This window comes from Physcomitrium patens, chromosome 5, assembly GCF_059467195.1.
Source record: "Physcomitrium patens ecotype Gransden chromosome 5, ASM5946719v1, whole genome shotgun sequence".
NCBI classification, from domain to species: domain Eukaryota; kingdom Viridiplantae; phylum Streptophyta; class Bryopsida; order Funariales; family Funariaceae; genus Physcomitrium; species Physcomitrium patens.
The window spans coordinates 18,916,934-18,939,416 of NC_143414.1; the positions used below are offsets into that span (position 1 = coordinate 18,916,934).

The 22,483-nt window shown below is 36.7% G+C and overlaps 1 protein-coding gene across 1 annotated transcript; it reads right to left on the reverse strand.

The window, feature by feature from the left end:
- Positions 1–18,304: 18,304 nt before the first annotated feature.
- LOC112282384 (ATP synthase subunit beta, mitochondrial) lies at positions 18,305–21,596 on the reverse strand. The gene is made up of 5 exons (XM_024519911.3): positions 21,041–21,596; positions 20,308–20,383; positions 19,859–20,169; positions 18,959–19,654; positions 18,305–18,732 (listed from the first exon to the last, which is right to left on the reverse strand). Exons 1-5 carry the CDS (start codon positions 21,506–21,508, stop codon positions 18,622–18,624), a joined length of 1,662 nt encoding a protein of 553 aa, XP_024375679.1. The 5' UTR covers positions 21,509–21,596; the 3' UTR covers positions 18,305–18,621.
- Positions 21,597–22,483: the final 887 nt, after the last annotated feature.

Genomic DNA, 22,483 nt, shown 5'->3' on the forward strand with positions numbered 1-22,483 from the left:
GTATGTTTTGACAGAGGAAGTCTGTAATTGTAGAAATTATATGAATCCAGATTGGTTGAAGTGAAGTCTATTATTTCTAGTGTTGGATGGAATTTATGTATTTTGAGCGGTCTTTTGAGAGTGCAGGGTTGCACTTTGTTGCTATCAGTTGATGAAGGAGTATTATTAATGGTAGAAAGTATTGTAGTATTTTTTGGTATTTTTAGTGGTTCAGAATACAATTAATTATATAACCATAAGAAGTAGAACTCATACGCTTAGTCTTTCTTTGCGTTCAAACCCCCCTCTATATGTTTATTCTGAAAAGAATTTATAGAATAAGTAAAATAATAATTATATTTTGGTGCTACTACCAAGAATTAACAATAGCATTGAGTATTGAAAATTAACAACTTAATGAGTAGATGAGAAATAGGAAGCAGATTCAATAGAATATAATGAAAGAGTATGGTTATTAAAAATAAAAACTTAACAGTAAAGAAAATACAATAGTCGAAAGAAAGAATATAGAGATCACATAAAAGAAATTTGTTGCGTAACAAGCAAGAATAAAAGTTAAAAAGGAATCATCAATAAAGTTGAATTAAGCCATGATTGCATGCCTGTTGGCATGTCTGAGTATACCTAGAAGCTAATTGACATCTAATATTTCAAAAGTATATACCATTAGAAAAATTGCCAAAAGCACTCACAAAAAATTTGATTAATAGTCCAGTGTTTCCCTGGAGGTAGTTAATTGTTAGTGGAGGTATTATAGAAGAATTGGGTGCGTTTTTAATAACGGAAGCTACTGATTCTATCAAAACTAGTTCTATAGAGTGGCATAAATTACTAGTCAATAAGGACTAATTCAGTATATTTCAAAATCCATTATTTTCACCCCTAATTTGATTGAATAATTTATTTGAAGATAATAATAGTAAATTGAGGAAACTTAAAAGTTCAGAATAAACAATTGAGGAAGGTATGAATTATTTTAACAAAAGATTTAGTGGTACATTGTTCTCTTCAATGGCAACGGGTGGTCCAATGGTTCCAATTGTAGTACAAATGGATGACGTGAGCGATTGCACAACGAGCATGGCTCCATTATCTACTTTTAGAGGCTTTCCGGGTGTGGATTCTAATCAACATTTGTCTCAATTTTTGACAGTATGTATATCCAATAATGGAAGAACCAAAGATATTTGATTATAATGGTTGTTAGCAATTTTAAAGAACATGTTATTTGAATGGTAAAACCGCCAATCAATGGATCAATTTTTAAATTAGAAAGCATTAAAAAATACATTTTTAATCCATTTTTGGCCAATTGGTTTTGAGGACCGCCTTCGAGAGAGGTTAATGAACAACAAAATGATCCTATAAGAGGCAGTGGAATCATACTATGGCCGAATGGCTGATATATTTAGTAAGTGGCCGAATCACCAAATGTCGGAGGCATTTATCTTATCCATATTAATCAATGATTTGCACCCATCAGAGCTAAAAATGTTTGTAAAGAAAGATCAATCTGTTATCGTGTCTGCATCCCTTAATAGAGCCAAGGTTTGGAAGGAATGCCATTATGATCAATTTTTAACTGCGGTGTCATATTACGTGCTTTCTTACTCGAGAACACGCTGGGCGTCTGGCTGTAGCAGGTAGTATGGAGATTCGCTAATATTCAAGCAGTCTATCAATATTTGACTGTTGGAATATAAACGATTACAAGAATATATCATAAATCTATACGGATGTCCTTCGACTGCTTGCCAAAATCCTTTTTGCCCCAGTCGATAGGTCTCTAGACGTTACAGAGAACCCTGAACAACCCAAACTGTTAATCTTCGATACCGCTTTATACTCACGATCTTGTATCCACTGTCTGTCTCGTTAGATTAACCCAATAAATTTCATTCACTTGGCATACTCAATCCTATAGACACCCTTTTAATTCTTCATCACAGACGTAACTCGATTTCACAAAACAATCAAGAGCAATGACAACCACTTCATTAAAAATCTCGATTCACCATTACAACATTGACTTCAGCAACGATTGTCTCAATCTTTCCAAAATCCTATGAAAAAAAAAAAACCCAATTCTTTGTTTTTTTTCCCCTTCCCAAAGCATGAAGCTAGCTCTCTGATCTTTCTAAAAAAATTCTTCTCTACCCTTCATTTCTTAACCTATCTTCCCCTTTAACCCTAATTCTCTCCTCTCTCAAACCATAGCCTCTGAATTTCTTCAATCTTTTGTCTTGGATCCGAAATTGGCTCCCCGTCAGAGTTCTCTCCTCCGTTTTTACCTTTAAGAGATCCTTTTATAAAAAAAAATGTTCCCTGAAACATCACAGAGAACAGGATATCCTGAAACAGAATCAAAACCCTATAATCGGGACCACATTGAGTCCCCCGACCAATTCAGGTCTCATATTGGCTAAGAGGCCCGTAGTAAGACCTGGATGTTCCCGTAATTGGGTCAAATTGGTCCTTCACGTCAGATTGGCTAAGAGGCTAGTAGTAAGACCTAGATGTTTCCTTAATTGGACCGCATTGGGTTGCCCGACCAAGTCAGGTCTCATATTGGGTAAGACCTGGATTGGATGTCTTGAAATTCGATCCAATTGGCTCTTCGAACTAGGCTCATCCGTCGTTGAATTGGTCCTTTCTCTTCTTGTTGACTCCCATTATTGGAATCGAATAGAACATATCAGTATGCCCCGGCTGACTATAACGGGGTGACTAAACCTGGCCACTCAGTATTTGTACTGGAATTGGTCGTTGCTCCCAATATTCGAAGTAACTGAATATTAATAAAAGTCCCCTTTCTTTATATTTTCATGGCATACTCATGTTACAACACGACATCCACCCCCTCTCAACCTGTGCATCCTCCGGTATGCACCAATTTACCCAATTGCTGTTTGATTTAGAATATATTCTCTATGTCTTTGTCCAGTTCGTCTTCGTCACCTTCATTATCCAAATCACTTTCATCTCTTACTGCGGAATCTCTATACCTTCATTAAGGTCTTCCATATTCATCTCTGCGTGTCTTCGTTTAAATATTTTTACTTGCTTCCCTACAATTGGTATTTTCAATTTTGTACCATCTAACTCCTGTAATGAGTAAGTCACATTATCATGAACAGTTGTTACTACATATGGTCCAAACCAACGTTTTGAAAATTTCCGCAAGGTACTATGTTGATTATCCAAACTATTGTCATAAACAAGTACCCAGTCACCTTCTTCGATTGCTTTAGGTCTCAATCGATGTTACTTATCGAATCATGCCTTATTTTGTAACCTTGCACTTTTTAACCTTTCCAATGCTATTTGCACATCTTCCGATCTTTGCTCCAATTCTCGAATCCTAATAGCCAGAAGTTCTTCTCTTGTCAATCCATCTTCCCATGGTAGCATACTCCAAGTAAGTACCTTTTCTTCAATCGACATAATTGATTTTCGACCTGTCATAAGTTCTACTGGCATATATCCTGTCACCGAACTATGTGTTGTTCGATCAGTCCATAATGCAAATGACAAAAGCCATGGCCACTCTTTAACCTTCCCATTACAAGCTTTAACTAATGCTTTCACAATCGATAGGTGACTACGTTCGCTTTTTGCATTCCCTTTCGGATTATAAGCAATAGTCAGTGATAATTTAACTCCACATCTTTCAAAGAACTTACGAGCTTCTTGTGCATTTAATTCTCCACGATCTGCAATGATTTTTCCTATGCATCCGTAGCGGCAAACGACATCTTCAAGCAAAAATCTACAAATCCCCTCTGTAGATTTTGTCTTCAATGCTCTTCCTTCTACTTGATTTGATAAATCTTCACAAGCTAAAACCAAATATCTCATCTGCCATAATCCAACTGGCATAATAACCAAATCAACAACCCATTTAAAATGAATAGCCAGAGGATACGTAGGATGAAGACCATCTCGATGTCGGATATTAGAATACAATTGACAGATTTCACATGACTCTACAAATGAGAGCACATCTCGATACATATTTTTCTACCAATATCGTTCCTTGAATTTAGTAAAAGTAGCTCAGATTCTTTTAGGCCTTGCCTATAAACTATCATGAAACTCCTTTAATAATTTTAGTTTTTCTTCTTTTTTGCCTATTACTCGTTGTGGCCTCCCAATTCCTTTCTTCGGTCTCTTCCATAAGAATCCATCTCAAAGCAAAAATCCATATGCTTTTTTTCTTATTTGTTTGAATTTTTCTGTAGAACAATTTCCATGCTTAGTCAAGGTATTCAAGTAACGATCAATATCCAATAATTCTCCTTCATAAGATTCTTTAAGAAATAGCTTGTCTTCTCTGTTGAGATTTGATATTGAATAGAATTTCAATCCGACGTCATCAATGTCTTCAACCATTTCGTCTTCCCTCTCGTATCTTGCTCAAGATAACATGTCTGCTACTAAATTGTCCTTCCCAGTAACATGCTTAAATTCCAGATTTAGTAACTTAATATAAGCAATCCATCTCAACATTACAATATTTGGCGTTGAACAGTTAGTAATCATTCCAAGCAATGGTAAGAAATCTGTTTCAATTACTACTACTGCCCTATTCAAATAGTCCTTTTCAGCTTTCATAGCCGAAACAACTCCTCAAAGTTCTCTTGTGACTTGCGAGTATGCAGGTTGACGAATACTTAAAATTTTAGCTCCAAATCGAACTGCAAATCTATTCCCACTTGAATCATCTTGACCCATAGCCCATCCAATGGCAATTGGACTAGCGTCCACAGTAAGAATCACTGGTCTATTGCACTTATAATCAACCTTCCTCAATATTGGAGGTGACATCAATAATTTCTTCAATCTTTGCATTGCCTGAATATACCTTTCTTCCCATTTAAATCGGTAGCCCTTGCGTAACAGTTCATATAATGGATCCGCTATGTGAGCATAATGAGGGATCCAGATTCGATAAAATACACATGCATATCTTGAATAAATCGTAGTGACCCATTCTTCTTAGGTATCGTAAACCATCGACTAGAATATGGCACAAATAAGGGTTCTAATATTTTCATCTTTCTTTATCTTTTTTTTTAATAGTTCCATCAATTTAGGTAAATGTACCCTCGGTACTGGAATTGGTCTTAGATTCCAAGGTACATGCGGTACAGTGAAGATAATCATAGGTGTTATAATATTTGGATCCACACATCCAATTTCATGAGATTCGAAGGCAAACGATCTACCTTGTTTAGCCAACATCTTTTTGAAGCAAGTAATTTCTTTCGACAATAAAGAACCATCAGAACCAATCTTCAATTCTTCAAAAGTCTCTTTAGTAAACTGATGTCCAATACTCATTGGATCTCTTAAACTTGCTTCTTTTGATGCTTCTCCTATTTGTTCCTTAGAATCTTCTGGTAATGGTCTGACAACAGGCTTTACCTTCTTATCTGCCATTTTATATCTCGTCTCTACAGTGACTTCTGGTACTTGAAAAGATTCAAGTATGGTATAAACCTCTCTTAAATGAATCTCAATAATCTTATCATTATCCCCTGACCTAATAGATGTAATCAATTCCAATGAATCTTCCAGTCCATTTTCTTCATAAACACCTAAAATCCTCTCATCATCTTGCAATGTACCTAACTTGTGTAATTCTCCTTCAATATTATATAATCTCTTTTTTTACTTTTCTTTTAAAATCATCAACTTTCTTATACATAATATTTCCATTCTCCAATATATCAATAAAACTCGCATCAAAGGCACCTTCATCTCGGGAGAGTACCTCCTCTTTTGTACCTCCATTATCTCGCTTTACAGTGGTACTTCCCCAAAATCCTTAAATCCTTCAACAATCTTTGGCAATAGTTTCTCCCTCAACCTATCTGGATTCCATTCATGGTTAGGAGGTACTGTTAGAAATTCTACAGCTTTCCTCCAATCTTCGCTCCGTACCCTTGCATAAGCAGAATCATCGTCAAGTACTTTTGTTTCCATCCATGTTGCCGTAATATAAGGTTGTCCTAAAATCAACGGATAAGACGTTGTATCTTGAACAAAGAAATGTTGCTCCGTCGCAACATCCCCAATCCGAATTTTGACATCTGGACAAGCTCCATATAATTCGCCCCGTGTGTTATTAGCTGCTCGTATTGCCCATCCATGTTCCATATCAATTGGCCATTTTTGCTTCTTATAAAGATCTTTAGACATAAGATTTATTTCAAAACCATGGTCGACTAAAGCAAGAAGTGATTCTTCTATATCTCCTACTTTCACCAATACCTTAGTAGTTGCCCTTGCCCAATGCTTTCGAATATAATGGCTTAAGGTTTCTATTTCCTTATAACTATAATCTTCAAAACGTACTCGTTGATTATACCCATTCTTTTCATTTGTTGGTTGCTTGTAACCAATATCAACTTCTTCTTCATCTTTATATATTCTTACATCAATAGCATGACTCATTCCAGTTTCGCCCATTAATTACCTCTTTCGCTTAATGCTATCAATGATAATATCATGAAACTCCTTCTTTGTAATTTCTAAAACTTCTTTCAATGTGAATTCCACCTTAGCGTTTAATATACGTTCTTCCAACACCCCTTTCAAATTTGTTGCCGCTTCAATGTCAGAAAGTAGCTTATAAACAATTGATTTGCCCTTATCTTTTGTCTCCCTTGTTTTTTCTTCCAATGATACTGAGGTATCTTTTAAAGGCTATCTTTGTGAAGCTGCCTCCCGAGCCTTATCTCCTCCAGTTTGCCTCTTAGAAGAATTTCCTTCTCTCGTATCATCAAAATTTCCTCGTCTCTTTTCTTCCATCAAAACTTCATGTTGGCTCTTAGCAATATATGCATGAACTGAAAGAGATTCAACAGGATCCTCCCAACCTGTTGCACCTCGTATTATAGCTGCAGTCCTCAATAACGCTTCTTGAGGTAATTTCCTTTCTTGCATTGTAGAAATGGCAGAAGCCCAAAACTCACTAGTTTCCATACTTCCACCAAGGTCATCATCTACTCTAGCACCATAACTTGTACTTTCTCGTGTTGCTGTTTCATCCTCTTTTAAGTAATCTTGAACCAATGCTCTCATTCTTTCCTTGCCAAAATTGGTTTGAAGAAGATCCTCCCTATCTTTTAATGCTATCTTCCCATCTTTCCAGCAAATAATTCCTTGCTGTATCATATTATTAAATTCATTGCAATCTTTCCTAGTGTGTGAAGCATCATCACACCAAATGCATCTTTGTACATATTCTTGTTTTGAAACATTCTTCGAATTGTTTGTAGAAGTATTTTTTTCAAGTCTTGCCAATTTGATTTGAAGATCTCACATTCCTCGTATAATTTCTTCTATCCCCATATCTGCTTTCTTTGATAAGGATGTCGAAGGTTGAACTGTAGGCATTGTTGGTGGTGTTGTACGTACTGGAGCTTTGGGTGCTTGTACTGTTTTCAGAATATTGCTCCTATCCTTCCTCCTTTCTCTTTTTGTAAGCAATCTCATCACATCTTCAACGTTCTTCCACTTTGTTGTCAATCCTTCATCTTCTTCTTTGTCTTCAAGAAGGAGTTCTAATTTCCCTTGCAATTCTCCATCAGCAGCTTGAAGAAATAGATCAACTTTGTTCAGCTCCAATGTCAATTTTTCTACCTTCGATAATTGAGAGTACTGCCTCTCAAATTCCCTTAGTAGCTCTGTTGCTTGCAAATTCTTATTAGGCCGTTCAATCCATTCCAGAAACAACTTCTTAGTAATGCGATCAGCATCTTCCAAGAAATATTCGTCTTTCAATGCATGTGAAAAAACCTCCCATGAATTCCTATAACGATTCGTAATCGATGTAATATGGTCTCTTATCTCTGCCATCATGGCAAGTCCAAATAATTCAACCATTTTCTTCTTAGAAACCCGATTTAATTCCATTTCACGAACATAACATCTTAAATACCTTGAAATATTCTTTCCATCAAATTGATCAATTTTATTGACCACTGCTTGCAATGCTTTGGTTGCCAAAGCTTCCTTTCGATCATTGCTTTGCTGTTGCTGCATTGATAATGAGAAGGCTTAAAACATACTAGCAATAGACGGATCCATGTGCATACCTTGCCCTTTAGAAGAACCCCCACTAGAAACTCCTTCCAAAGATCCTTCAAAATTTTTATTTTCCTTCTCCATAAAAATAAAAATAAAATCAAACGAAATCAAATACCTTCCACCTCAAGCTTTCACGTCGGATTCAACTTTTTATATCGTATTACGTGCTTTCCTGCTCAAAAATGCGTCGGACGTCTGGCTGTAAAAGGTAGTATGGAGATTCGCTAATATTCAAGCAGTCTATCGGTTTTTGACTGTTGGAATATAAACAACTGCAAGAATATACCGTAAATCTATATGGATGTCCTTCGACTGCTTGCCGAAATCATTTTGCCCCTGTCGGTAGGTCTCTAGACGTTACAGAGAACCCCGAACAACCCAAACTGCTAATCTTTGATACTGCTTTATATTCACGATCTTGTATCCACTGACTATCTTGTTAGATTAACTCCATAAATTTCATTCACTCGGCATACTCAATCCTATAGACACCCTTTTAATTCTTCAATCATAGGCATAACTTTAATTTCACAAAAACAGTCAAGAGTAATCACACCCACTTCATTAAAACCCCGATTCACCAGTACAGTGCTAACTTCAGCAACAATTGCCTCAGTCTTCCCAAAATCCTATGAAAAAAAAAACCCAATTCTCTGTCTTTTTTTCCCGCCCGTAGCATGAAGCTCTCTCCAATCCTTCTAAAAACTTATTCTCTCCCCTTCATTTCTTAACCTATCTTCCCCTTTAATCCTAATTCTCTCCTCTTTCAAACCCTAGCTTTTGAATTTCTTCAATCTTCCGTCTTGGATCCGGAATTGGCTCCGCCGTCGGAGCTTTCTCCTCTGTTTTTACCTTTAAGAGATTCTTTTACCAAAAAGACGTTCCCGGAATGGCACAAAAGACGGAACAGCTTGAAACTGAATCGAAGCCCCGTAATCGGGACCACATTGAATCGCCCGACCAATTTAGGTCTCATATTAGCTAAGAGGCCCGTAGTAAGACCTGGATGTTCCCGTAATTGGACCGCATTGGGTTGCCCGACCAAGTCAGGTCTCATATTGGGTAAGAGGCCCGTAATAGGACCTGGATCGGATGTCTTGAAATTGGATCCAATTGGCTCTTCGAATCAGGCTCACCTATTGTTGAATTGGTCCTTTCCCTTTCTGCTGACTCCCGTTATTGGAATCAAATGAAGCATTTCAGTATGCCCCGGTTGACTGTAATGGGGTGACTGAACCTTAATAAAAGTCCTCTTTCTTTATATTTTCACGGTATACTGGTATTATAACACGACACCGCTTCTTGATTCCACTGGAGTTTGTCTTTACAAGTCAAACGTGTAAGTGGAGTTGCAACTTGAGAAAAGTCTTTGATGAAGATCCGATAGTAGTTGGCAAATCCCAAAAAATATTGGACATCTCTTACCGTTTTTTGGATCTTCCAATCTATAATAGTTTGAACTTTCTTAGGATCCATCATAAGTTCATCATTTGAAATGATGTAACTTAAAAAATCGACTTGAGTAGTGTGGAATATACACTTTTTTATCTTGGCATAGAGTCCTACATCTCTTAATTTTTGTAACACAAAAAGAACATGAAATTTATGTTCTTCTGGGTTCTTAGAATAGATCAAGATGTTGTCTAGATAACAGACTACAAAATCGTCCAAAAACTCTCGAGAAACATCATTCATTAGATTTTGAAAAGCTACTGGTACATTTGTAAGTCCAAAAGGCATGACGTTGTATTCAAAATGTCCATACTTAGTTCGAAATGCAGTCTTCTATTCATCTCCTTCTTTGATGTTTACTAGATTGTATGCTCCTCGAAGATCTATTTTTGTATAGATCTTAGCTTGATTCAGTTGATCAAGAAGTCCAGATATTAAAGATAGAGGATACCTATTCTTGATGGTAATCTTGTTGAGTCTTCGATAATCAACACACATTCGCAATGATCCATCTTTTTTCTTCACAAATAGAATTGGAGCTCCTGCCGGAGATTTAAAATGGCATATGAAATTCTTGTCTAGATTTTCTTCAATATACTCTTTTTTTTCAGTCAACTCATTTTGTGATAAACTGTAGATTGGTCTGAATGGTGGTTGTGCTCCTTCTTGAAGGTCAATTGAGCAATCATAGGGACGATGTTCCGGGACTGTATCCACATTCTTTTTTTCAAATACATCTTGAAATTCTTGATATTGGCTTGGAATGCCACTTGAATTCTTTCCACCAGTAGAAACAAGTGTGGCATAAATAATATATGGTGATTCTTTCATAGAAGCATGCAAGAAAGTTTTTGCATCTATAAATACAGATTTAATTGAAGTGGACTTATAACTCTCTACTTGATTAATTACACTGTTAATTATACTTTTAGAAAAAGTAAGAGTTCAAGAAATCCAATGTATTTTAGGGTTGTATTTTTCTAACCACGATAAACCTAAAATGATTGGATTAGAGGAAGATCTAATGATATTTAATACTACAAAACTATTATGACCATTGATTATTACTTCTATAGGAAGGGTTTTGTGAGTAATATCTCTAGAAGACAATGGACGACTATCTATGACTTCTACATGAACAGGTTTAGTTTTCTTTACTAAAGATATGCTATATCTTTTAGTAAATTCTTCATCTAAAAAATACGCTGAGGCTCTTGAATCTAACAAGGTAGAGACTTTATAATGTTTAGGTCCTAAAATAACATTTAATATAAAACAAGGAGAAGGCTCTGAGGAGAAAATAGGACCTTTATTAGATGTTGTGCAAGGTTCTAGCCGCACGGTCGCTATTGTAGCTAGACCAACTTGTTTTCCGATAGATTGTCTTCTTTTACAGCCATACTCCTCATTTTGTGATTGCGTCGTTTCTTTGGATAATGTTGAGTAGTGTGCTTTGATTCTCCATAATAAAAACATAATCTTTCTTGACGACGACGAGTCTTTTTTTGCTCAATAAGAGGTTTGAAACATACTGCATCAATTTGCATATCCTCTACTTCCGAATGTATGTGTTGAAGAGGTGTTGGTGTTGCCATTGAATTATAGTAACATTGAGGTCGGTTCTCAGATCAGAATTCAAAAAGGCGATTGTCGCACTTCTCAGCAAAGTCAATTGCTTGACTCAATGTTTGAGGATCAGGTAAGTTGAGCATTAATTTTTTTATCTCATATTGTAATCCGTAGAGAAATTGGTTAATAAGTGCAGTATCATCCCACTTAATATCAGTAGCAAGTTGTCAAAATTGTGAAGTGTACAACGTTACTGATCGATTGTCTTGTCGTAAAATACGGATCTTATTGGTTGCAACACGAATTACATCATGTTCTCTATACATGGATCAAAACTCCACTAGAAAGGCCTCTAGATTATCCAATATTGCATCTTGTCATTTAAGAAAAGATGAAAACTACGATAATACTGAACTTGAAAGAAGCGTACTAATGAATCTAACTTGCGATCCTGAAGTTGGATAGCTTTGGGGTTGAAGTTCAATCACAAGTTACACTTGATTGATAAATCTTTGAAACTTGGATTTGGTACCATCAAACTTCTTGGGTAGGATAATTTTTGGTTTTCTAACATTTGAAGGACGTTCTACCATAAGAGAAAGGACATGGTTTGGTGCAAATTTTGAAGTAGCTCCAACCATTTCTATATCTTCACTTCTTGTCAATCTTGTTGCTCCTTGTGGTGGTAAATTGAATTGATGTATCGCAAGCATTAACTCCCTCATATGCTCTTTAATTTGTGCCATTGCACTCTTCATTTCAACAAGTTCTACCATGATAACACTTAGAAGAGAGAAGATATCTAATATCGCTCAAGACAAATAGAAGAGAGGATTTTAAAACAAAGAAAATACTAAAGACAATACGAGTTTAGAAGAGGGTAATCTACAACTTCTAATATGCTTATATCTTATCAAGAAAAAAGGCTAATCCACTCTTAATCAGGATTAGACAAAGCTCTGATATTATAGGTGTACTCTTGTCAATCTATCAAGGACAAGAACTTGATGAAAAAACAATTCAAACAAGTGAGCCTTCACTCAAAGAAAGGTAAGAAAATATAAATAAATAAGTATGTTGAAAGAGAAACCTGAATGGCTATTGCCAAAAGACAAGAAAATTAGAGACCCTTGAAACTAGACTGGAAGCAAGAAAGGAGTTGACAAGAGTGAAGAAGGCTTCATTCTTGTCTCTATATATACTATCTAACTAAGGGCTACGTGGCAACATTCTATAGAACCTCCAATATGTGTTGACTTTGTAGGACACATGCCTTGACTTACAAGGCAAGTTTTTCTATGTGTGGGCTACATAGTTAGCTTGATCTTCAAGCTAACAATATGTGTGGCACATGGCTAACTTGTTGACTATGTTTTTAATCCAAAAAATTAATTAAAGACACCTATGAAGTCAAAGCAGTGTCTATGAAGCTTCTAGGAAGCTTTCATATTAAATACTATAGAATTAACTTAGTTTTACCTACTTTTACTTACTTCTACCTATTTATATATGTAATTACTAGCTTACATGAGTATGTCTGTGACACTATGTAATTGAATTATATGAGAAGTTATTGGAAGATTGATTATGGATGGAAGTTTATGATTTTTGTTTATTGAAAGTTGTGTGTGTTTTGATAGAAGAAGTCTGTGATTACATAAATTAAATGAATCTAGATTGGTTGGAGTGAAGTCTATTATTTCTAGTGTTGGATGGAATTAATATATTTTGAGTAATTTTTTGAGAGTGCAGGGTTGCACTTTGTTGTTATCAGTTGATGAAGGAGTATTGTTATTAGGAGAAAGTAATGTAGTTTTTCTTGGTATTTTCAACAGTTCAGAATACAGTTAATTGTGTGATCCTAACAAGAAGAACTCATGCATTTAGTGTTTCCCTACGTTTGAATCCCCTTCTATAGGTTTATTCTGAAAGAAATTTGTAGAATAAGTAAAATGATAATTATACATTGGCAAGAAGATTCTCCAATCATCATGTTGATAATTGATGGTACACCTTAAGTATTGCTCCTAAACTTGGTTTACATGCTTTGTTTGTCCATCAATTTGAGGATGAAAGGCCGAAGAAAGCTTTATATCCATCTTTAAAATCTTAAAAAGAATTCTCTAAAATCTTGATACAAATTGAGTCCTCCTATCCAATATAATATCTTTTTGCAATCCATGATATTGATAGATATTATCAAAGAAAAACTTGGTAGTTTCTTCACCTGTGATAGATTTTGTGCATAGTATAAAATATGCCATTTTGGTAAAATGATCTAGTATCACAAATATAGAATCACACAATCCTGAGATTAAAAGATTCATAATAAAATCCATAGAAAAAAAAGATCATGGTCGTTTTGGAATAAGTAATGGTTGAAAAAGTCCATAAGATTGATGTGGAGGAATTTTTGACCTTGAACAAATATCACACAATTGAACAAAGTCTTTTATAGCCTTCTATATTTGTGGCCACCAAAAATCTCTAGATATTAGTTCCAAAGTCTTGTTGTATCTAAAATTTCGTGCTACTAGAAAGTCATGATGTGCTTGAAGAACAAGTAAATGAGCTTCTCTTTTTGGCATATATAGGCATCTTTCAAAATAAAATAGATTATTCTTGAATTCAAACTTAGAAGTATCACAAGACTTAGAAGAAATATTCTAGATATCATGAACAAGAGAATCAGAGGACATACTTGATTGAATTTATTTGAAAAAAGTTGAATCAACAATCAATATTGATTTCACTACTTGAAGATGAAATTATTCTGGCTTCAATAAAATTATCTTTTGTTGATCAAAAGGTGCATCTCCTTCTTTAGATGCAAAATAAGAACGTTTAGAAAGGACATCAAACAAACCTTGTTGTTTCCGTAGCCAATAAGTGATATTGAACTCAAATCTTAACAAAGACATGCTCCAATGAGCCTAGTAATGATTCAAAATACGAATTAACATGAAATACTTGAGGTTCTTATGATCTGTATATATGGTGACTTAACTGGAAGTGCCTTCTAGATAATGATGCCATTCATAGAAAGAATCTACAATTGCAAGAAGCTCTTTGTCGTGGATTGTATAATTAATCTCGGCTGCTAAAATTTTTTTAGAATGAAAAGCTATTGGATGAAGTTTATCATCTATTCCTATTTGTTATAATACAACATCCAAAGCAAAGTCCAATGCATATGTTTCCACAAAAAATGCCTTAAAAAAGTCAACATGATACAAGATTGGTATAGAAACAAAGGTTGTCTTTAAAGCTTCAAATGTTGCTTCTGCTTTGTGATTCTATTTAAGTTTGTCTTTATAATTCAAACATGTAAGTGGAGTTACAATTCAAGAGAAGTCTTTGATGAAAATCCGATAGTAATTGGTAAATTCCAAAAAATATTAGACATCTTAGACTGTTTTTGGAATCTTGCAATCCATAATCATTTAAACTTTTTTAAGATCCATGATAAGCCCATCATATGAAATGATGTAACGTAAGAAGTCAACTTGAGTAGTATTGAATACACACTTTTTTTATCTTAGCATAGAGTCCTACATCTCTTAATTTTTGTAAGTCACAACTAACATGAAGTTCATATTTTTCTATATTCTTAGAATAAATTAAGATGTTGTCTAAATAATAGACAATAAAATCATCCAAAAATTCTTGAAAAACATCATTTATAAGATGTTGAAAAGTTGCTAGTACATATGTAAGTCCAAAAGGCATGACATTATATTCAAAATATCTGTACTTGGTTCAAAATGTAGTCTTCCATTCATCTCCTTCTTTGATGTATACCAGATTGTATGCTCCTTGTAGATCTATTTTTGTATAGATCTTAGCTTGATTCAAATAGTCAAAAAGTCTAGATATTAAAAGTAGTGGGTACCTATTTTTGATGGTGATCTTGTTCAATCCTTGGTAATCAACACACATCCATAATGATCTATCTTTTTTCTTTGCAAATAGAATTGGAGCTCTTGCTGGAGATTTGAAATGGCATATGAAGTTCTTGACTAGATTCTCTTCAATATATTCCTTAAATTCGGCCAATTCATTTTGAGATAAATTGTAGATTGATCCAAATGGTAGTTGTGATCTTTTTTGAAGGTCAAATGAGCAATCATAGGAATGATATTTTGAAAAAGTATTTGTATTTTTTTTCTCATATATATCTTGAAAATCGTGATATTGGTTTGGAATACCACTTGAAGTCTTTGTACCATTAGAAACGGATGTGGCATAAATGATATAAGGTGATTTCTTAATCTTTTCAAGTAACATAAGAATGTATTGAGATTTTCTTTCTTTAAAATTCATGTCCTTGACAATAGCCAAAGCATCAAGTTTTAAGTTACTTTTAATTTAATTTTTTAAAAGTAAAAAAACTTATAAATAAGTTTCAATAGCTACATGGCATATCTATAAGAATCTAAATATATATTCAATATTTAGGAAACTTCTTGTGAGCTTTTTTGAGAAAGATATTATTTATCTAACATATTTTGTATGGTTCTATGTACTTCTTTTGACTTCAATCATATAGATATTTGTTAAATATATCATTATTTTTTTTTTTGAAAAATAATATTTTGTAATTAAAATCAATATATACAACATAATAAGTTAAAATTTGAAATTCAATTTGATACAAAATACATTAAAAAATAGACAAATATATATATATATATATATAAGTTTTTTATTTTAAAATAAAAAGATCAAAAATTACTATTGCATTAAGTACTAAATAAATTAAAAGATATATTTTAATAATTAGAAAAATAAATCTATTAATTTTTTTCTATTAATTCACTCTAATCTATGGAAAATAAAGCTTAATGAATCCAATTGATAATTCCAAGAAAATTTCTCTAAAAAAAACCGTTGTAGTTTTTAACTATGAACCTTTAGATTTATAGTATCAATTTTAAATATTGCATTTGTATTTATATATATTATTTTGTATAAAATGATAGTCCATCATTTAATATACACATCAATATTTTTTTGGATAGAATACATTGGTATATACAATGAATTTTTAACAATATTTAGAAAATGACACATAATGTAACTTTGAGAACTTAGTAATACAGACTGATTCCTAAATAGTATAAAAGAATGTTCATCTTAGTTGCAAAGAAGACTATAAGTAACAAAAATTGAATCAAAAAAAATTCCATTCTATCTACAAGAAACATTATTTTTTTTTATTACCAAGTAAATAATAAGCAAAAAATTAAAAAAAAAATAAAACAAAAAAAAATAACACAAGTCAAAATATACACAACAAACAAACATGTGGGCAACAATACTAAGAGTAAGAAACAATTGAAATAATAAGAAGTCTAAAACTTACCAAATATATAGTCTTCTTTGATAGAAAAGTTTTGCAAGAAGTTAAACATTAAATATTAATTGACAACAAACAATTGCAATATAAAAAATTCAAAAAAGATTTAAATTTTTTTTTTTTTCATCCAAGCAAACATACAATAACATTTGCAAATTATAAGATTCAAAGAGAGGCTTGAAAATTGCGCCTCTTTACTTGAAAACAAGCAACAAGTACCAAAGAATTGAAACAATAACATTTTAAAACTATTTAATCAACAACAATGAATACTTTTTAATAGTGCAATTAAAAGATAATAGTAGAGTCCACCTAAGAAATGCAATTGACTTGAATAGAAAAGAATCCACTAAAATGGTATAACATAAATAAATGGAGAACAATCCACTGAAGCATTGTAATGGACACAAGTTGAGAACAACCTACCAAATATCAAAGCAACACACACAAACTAAGGACATGTATGATTCTATTAGAACATATAGAATTTCTTTAAATTGATATATCAATGTTTGCTTTTCTAACTTTTTATAATGATTAATTTTTTTATTAAAACAAAAAAAAACAATTAAAGAATGTAGATTAAGGTGGAGCCCATAAATTTTAGATTTATCTTCCATGCACTCAATTATATTCCATCTTCATTCTATCTCTATAATAAGTTACATTCCGTAGTAGTTTCCACATAAATTCTCTTAATTGCTTCTCAATTATCTATCAGTTTTTCTTAGAGACATTTTCTTACATTGATATCTTCTAATAACTATGGTTTCTTTAGAATAAGAAATGGTTGGAGAACACTAAGTGGTGAATACCTTGGATCTTTGACTCTTGTATATAGAACAAAAAATCAATTCACTTTCTTTACAACCATCTATATTTAACATCATCATTCAGCCTTGGATTTAAACATTATTGCTTTCTCAATTCTAAAATGTTACATAGCAAAAATGTTGTGATGAGTTTGAACAAAACAGAAGTATATGTGCCATAGTAGTATTTACATAAATTATTTAGAGATAAATAATCCTTTATTAAATTCCAATCCAACAATAGTCTGACCATCTCAATATATTCTGTCAATTATGCATTCAAATGCATTCATTTATTCATTAATAGAAACGTCATCAACTGCTGACTATTGCATCATATTAAGATTAAATTAGAATTAACAAAAATAGTAGTTTCTTTTTATTTATTCTTGCTTAACACAAAATCCACATTTGTAATAAGAGATACAAAAAACAAATACAACTTATTGATCGAACCGACCCATTACTACAAGTTCGAAGCAAATCAACATCACGACACATTCAGCTTGTAAATCATTATAAAACACGACTTCATGACATTTACAAAAGCTTTAACTACAAGTAGCATGACTATGCATAAGTAGTAAGTCAAGCCTTTCATGTCGTGAGGAAAAGACCACCGCCCACAAGATTCAATTCATTAGAAGAATTCGGTAACAAGATGTAAAAGAGTCTCATTCAAATAAACGATCCCAGATCTCAATGAAAACTGACTCGCTCAGCCGCGTAATCAAAAAATCTAGCTTGAACTATGCATGTTTAAACACTACCACGACCGGCATTTCAAAATCAAGCTCAACAAAAACACCAGAATCAGACAAAAAACGCACAAGTAATATTTGTGATGCTCAAATCCCAGCACAGAGGCTAGATGTCGGCACATTTTATTTGGCAGATGCTTGAACCAACTTGCACGACTGACTGCATAAAACTATCACTACCGAAAAAAACTCAGCTAAACGAAAATGTTCAGCCGAAAGCTTCACCATCTAACACTAAGCAAAAAGAACTGCCGTGGTCACAAGTACAACCCACCATATATTATTTATGCAATGGCAACTACCATGTTTTAATTTAAAAGAACAGCCTTGAAAAGGAAACATCAGGGCAAAGTTCACCACTACTGTATATCCTCTTCCCAATGACGTCACAGAAAGAAACAGGAAAAGAAACGCTACAGTGGCTGCAAACTCTGGTACTTATCAAAGAGAGCGATGCATCTGACGCTGCCCATCCAGTGCGCTGCTTGGGTATTTTAAAACTAACATTTGGCAAATTAGAGGATGAGCCAGGTGGGTGTGTAAACAGGCAAAGAATGTCGCAAAAACTCGCTTAAGCCATGTCCTTGGCCAGCTTCTCAGCCTTCTGCGAAACCTCCTCAATACCGCCAACCATGTAGAAAGCTTGCTCAGGCAAATCATCGTACTTACCATCCAACACACCCTGCACATCGGCGATGTCTCATCAGGAATCGCACCATCAAAAACCCAAAAACCCTACTTCGTTACTCTACGCATCAAGTACAATCTAACCTCGGCAAACATTTCCTGTGCGGAAGAAAACCCTTGTTTAGGGTGCCAGTAAATGCTCTAAAATAAACCATGCAGCGTCACATACAAACCACGTTTGATCCACAAAACATAGCGGTTCAAGAGCAAACATAACTCACCCGGAATCCTGAAACACTGTCCTTCAAATCCACGTACTTTCCAGGCGAACCTGTGAACACCTCCGCCACGTGGAATGGCTGACTCAAAAATCGCTGCATCTTCCTTGCACGCGCCACTGTTAACTTGTCATCTTCACTCAGCTCGTCCATACCCAAGATGGCAATGATGTCCTGCAAGTTCTTGTAGTTCTGCAGCACCTTCTGCACATCTCGCGCACAGTAGTAGTGCTCCTCTCCCAAAATACGCGGGGACAGCATCCGGGATGTCGAATCCAAAGGATCCACCGCCGGATAGATACCCAGCTCAGAAATTTGCCGAGACAGCACTGTCGTCGCGTCCAAGTGAGCAAACGTAGTCGCAGGGGCAGGGTCTGTCAAATCATCAGCGGGAACGTAGATGGCCTGCACTGAGGTGATCGACCCCTTCTGTGTCGTCGTGATACGCTCCTGCAGACCTCCCAAATCTGTCGCCAGCGTCGGCTGATACCCCACTGCAGATGGAATACGACCCAACAAAGCAGACACCTCCGAGTTGGCCTGAGTGAAACGAAAAATGTTGTCGATAAAGAACAACACGTCCTGTCCCTCAGCGTCACGGAAGTGTTCTGCCACTGTCAGACCAGTCAGTCCAACCCGGGCACGGGCACCAGGGGGCTCGTTCATCTGTCCGTATACCAGAGCGCATTTGCTCTCCATCTGCCCCAACCAAACCCATCAACTTCTCATTGTTCTCCGGAAGAGAATACCGAATGATGCAATCACACCACCACAAATTATTCATTTTCATACCAAAATTACAAAAAGATACATGACAGACAGGATAACATGAATAACATTCGTCAATGGAATCGTAGTCTAACTATCACCAACTACTGCTCACCACCGCCCACAAGATCTCACCTGCTTGTCGCCCAACTTGATAACACCACTCTCAATCATCTCCTTGTACAGATCGTTACCCTCTCGGGTGCGCTCTCCCACTCCGGCAAACACTGAGAAACCTCCGTGGGCCTTCGCGATGTTGTTGATCAGCTCCATGATCAGCACCGTCTTCCCCACTCCGGCACCGCCGAACAACCCAATCTTACCACCTCGCTGGTACGGCGCCAACAGGTCAACGACCTTGATTCCAGTCTCCAGAATCTCCATCTCCGTTCCTTGATCCACGAAAGCGGGGGCCTCGCGATGGATTCCAAGCACATGCTCCCTGCCTGCAAGCCGCCACCGCCACCCTCAGGACTCGGTTTCCCGCAGAGCTCATCAACGAAACAGAAATACGAGATGGTAGGCACCAACACACACGAACATCCACTGCAGATAGCGCTTGAACCCATGAATCGTGCACTTACTGATATCGCCTCTCTCGTCGATAGCTTCACCAATGACGTTGATGATGCGGCCCAAGGTTGCACGACCAACAGGGACCTGAACATTTACAATGTCAACTTAAGAGCTCGATTCAACATCGCTTTCACGCTCATACTTTGGATGTTCTCGCACCACGCAATCCTCACCACATATATCGAGTTTGAAACCTCCTGGTCCACCTCAGAAGGACACTAGACTACCAAGCACCAAGAAGGAGATGAAAAAAGCGGTCCGACAAAGCAATTCATATCCGCAAGTACGCAAATCACACTCGAATATTAGATACATGAACACCCAGGAAAAGCTACAATAATTAAACCCTAACTGCTTACCAAACTAAATACATTAGCTAACCTAAAATGCATTCATGAGCTTCGAGGATCCGGTACACAAATTCTAGAATTCTTTGTACGTCGACACGCTGAAAATCATGTCACCGTGCAAGCACATCAGGAGCACGCACTAGTAACCTCCATTGTGACCGTGACCCAAATTTTCAACTACCACAACATTCGCTAACGACAATCCACCGTTCGCAATAATGTCAAATATGATAACCATCCCAGTGGCGTCCGGGACCGCTGATTCAAACAACCACAGTGTACCAAAAAGGGCAGATGTGAACCCTTGAACCAACACACCGAAAAATTCAACAACCCAACATCCGACCTAAAAACACTCACATCCACTACTCAGCTCAACTGACTTCCTCACCATAATAGGAGAACCGGTGTTCAACACACGCTGTCCGCGAACAAGCCCGTCTGTCGTCTCCATGGCGATTGTCCGTACAGTGTTCTCACCCAAATGCTGCGCCACTTCCAGGACGACCCTAAGATTGTGGTCCTGCACCTCCAAAGCTGTCAAGATGGGGGGCAGCCCCTTCTCGAACTTCACGTCCACCACGGCTCCGATCACAGTCGCGATGGAACCAACGCTACCAGCGCCGGTGAAGTCCGTAGATTTGTTGTCCGTCGACATGCCACGGGCCAGGGCGGGCGTCACAGCCCTCGCACTGTTGAAAATCGATCTGGACAACCCCTTGGCGGCCGCATTCGCAACGGCCCTGCCATTGGAGGCATTGGGGGAAAATGATCTAGCGCCCTTAGGAGGCTGGGGCGATGAGGAGAGCCTGCGCGAGCCGGCTCGCAGCGCAGCGGCCAAAGCCTTCCGTCCCGACATGACCGAAACCTCTCAAACCCCGGCGAGGAAAAACACACAATGAGCGAGCGGGGCCAGGCGCTGTCTAGGGTTAGGGAGCTCCAGCACCGGAAACTTGAAGGGAAAGGACTCTGAATGGTATGGGTATGAGTAGCGAGAGACGTCCACGCCCCCCTCGGCTCGCAGTGTCGCTGCCATGCTCCACAGGGGCACGCCCCGCCTTCGAAGGGACGAGCGAGCAGCAGCATTCGGCACTCACATGGATGGATGGATGGATGGGTAGATGGACGCAACTCATCCCTGCCCTGGCTTTCATCATCATCATCATCATCTTGGCTTTTCCCTGATTCGGAACGTGCTACCCCCCCCCCTCTACTTGGTTCAGCCTCCGCCATCTATCACCTCGCCTGCCTCTGGTTGTTCCCTCTGCGCAGATTTTGGGTTGCGGCCCCGCTTTCGTAGATGGGTGGATTTTGCCTCGGCTCGCTGGGAGAATGACCGCACGTTTTCCCACTCGGTCCCACCCTGTTTCCAGTTTTACCCCACGGCCACAGGCACTGCCCACCCTCCACACCGCAGCGTCTGTGGGAGTTCCCGAGGTGACGTGGCGCCCTCTTCTTGGTGCTCGCTTTCTTCTGCTTCTCTTCTTTTTCTTTCTCTTTCTCTTCTCTGTCTTCCTCTTCCTCTTCCTCTTCTTTTTGGTCGTGTTCACACCGGCACGTCCCACACATTTTCCTCTTGGCCCCTACCATCCTGCCGTCACAGACCAATTATGTGCGGGTTTCCTTTCGGTTCTTGTTGTCTCAGAGAGCTCCCTGTCCAAATAGTTTTTATGATGTTATGTATTTGATATAGTAATCATGTAAAGAAATTTACCTACATCTGGAAGTATGTATGTGTTTAGTTTTAGGGTTTATATGTATTGTATTTTATCGTATGTTCCCCCTTCGGAATATGAGAAATTACCGTCAACTGACAAGAATTAAGAATTTTTGA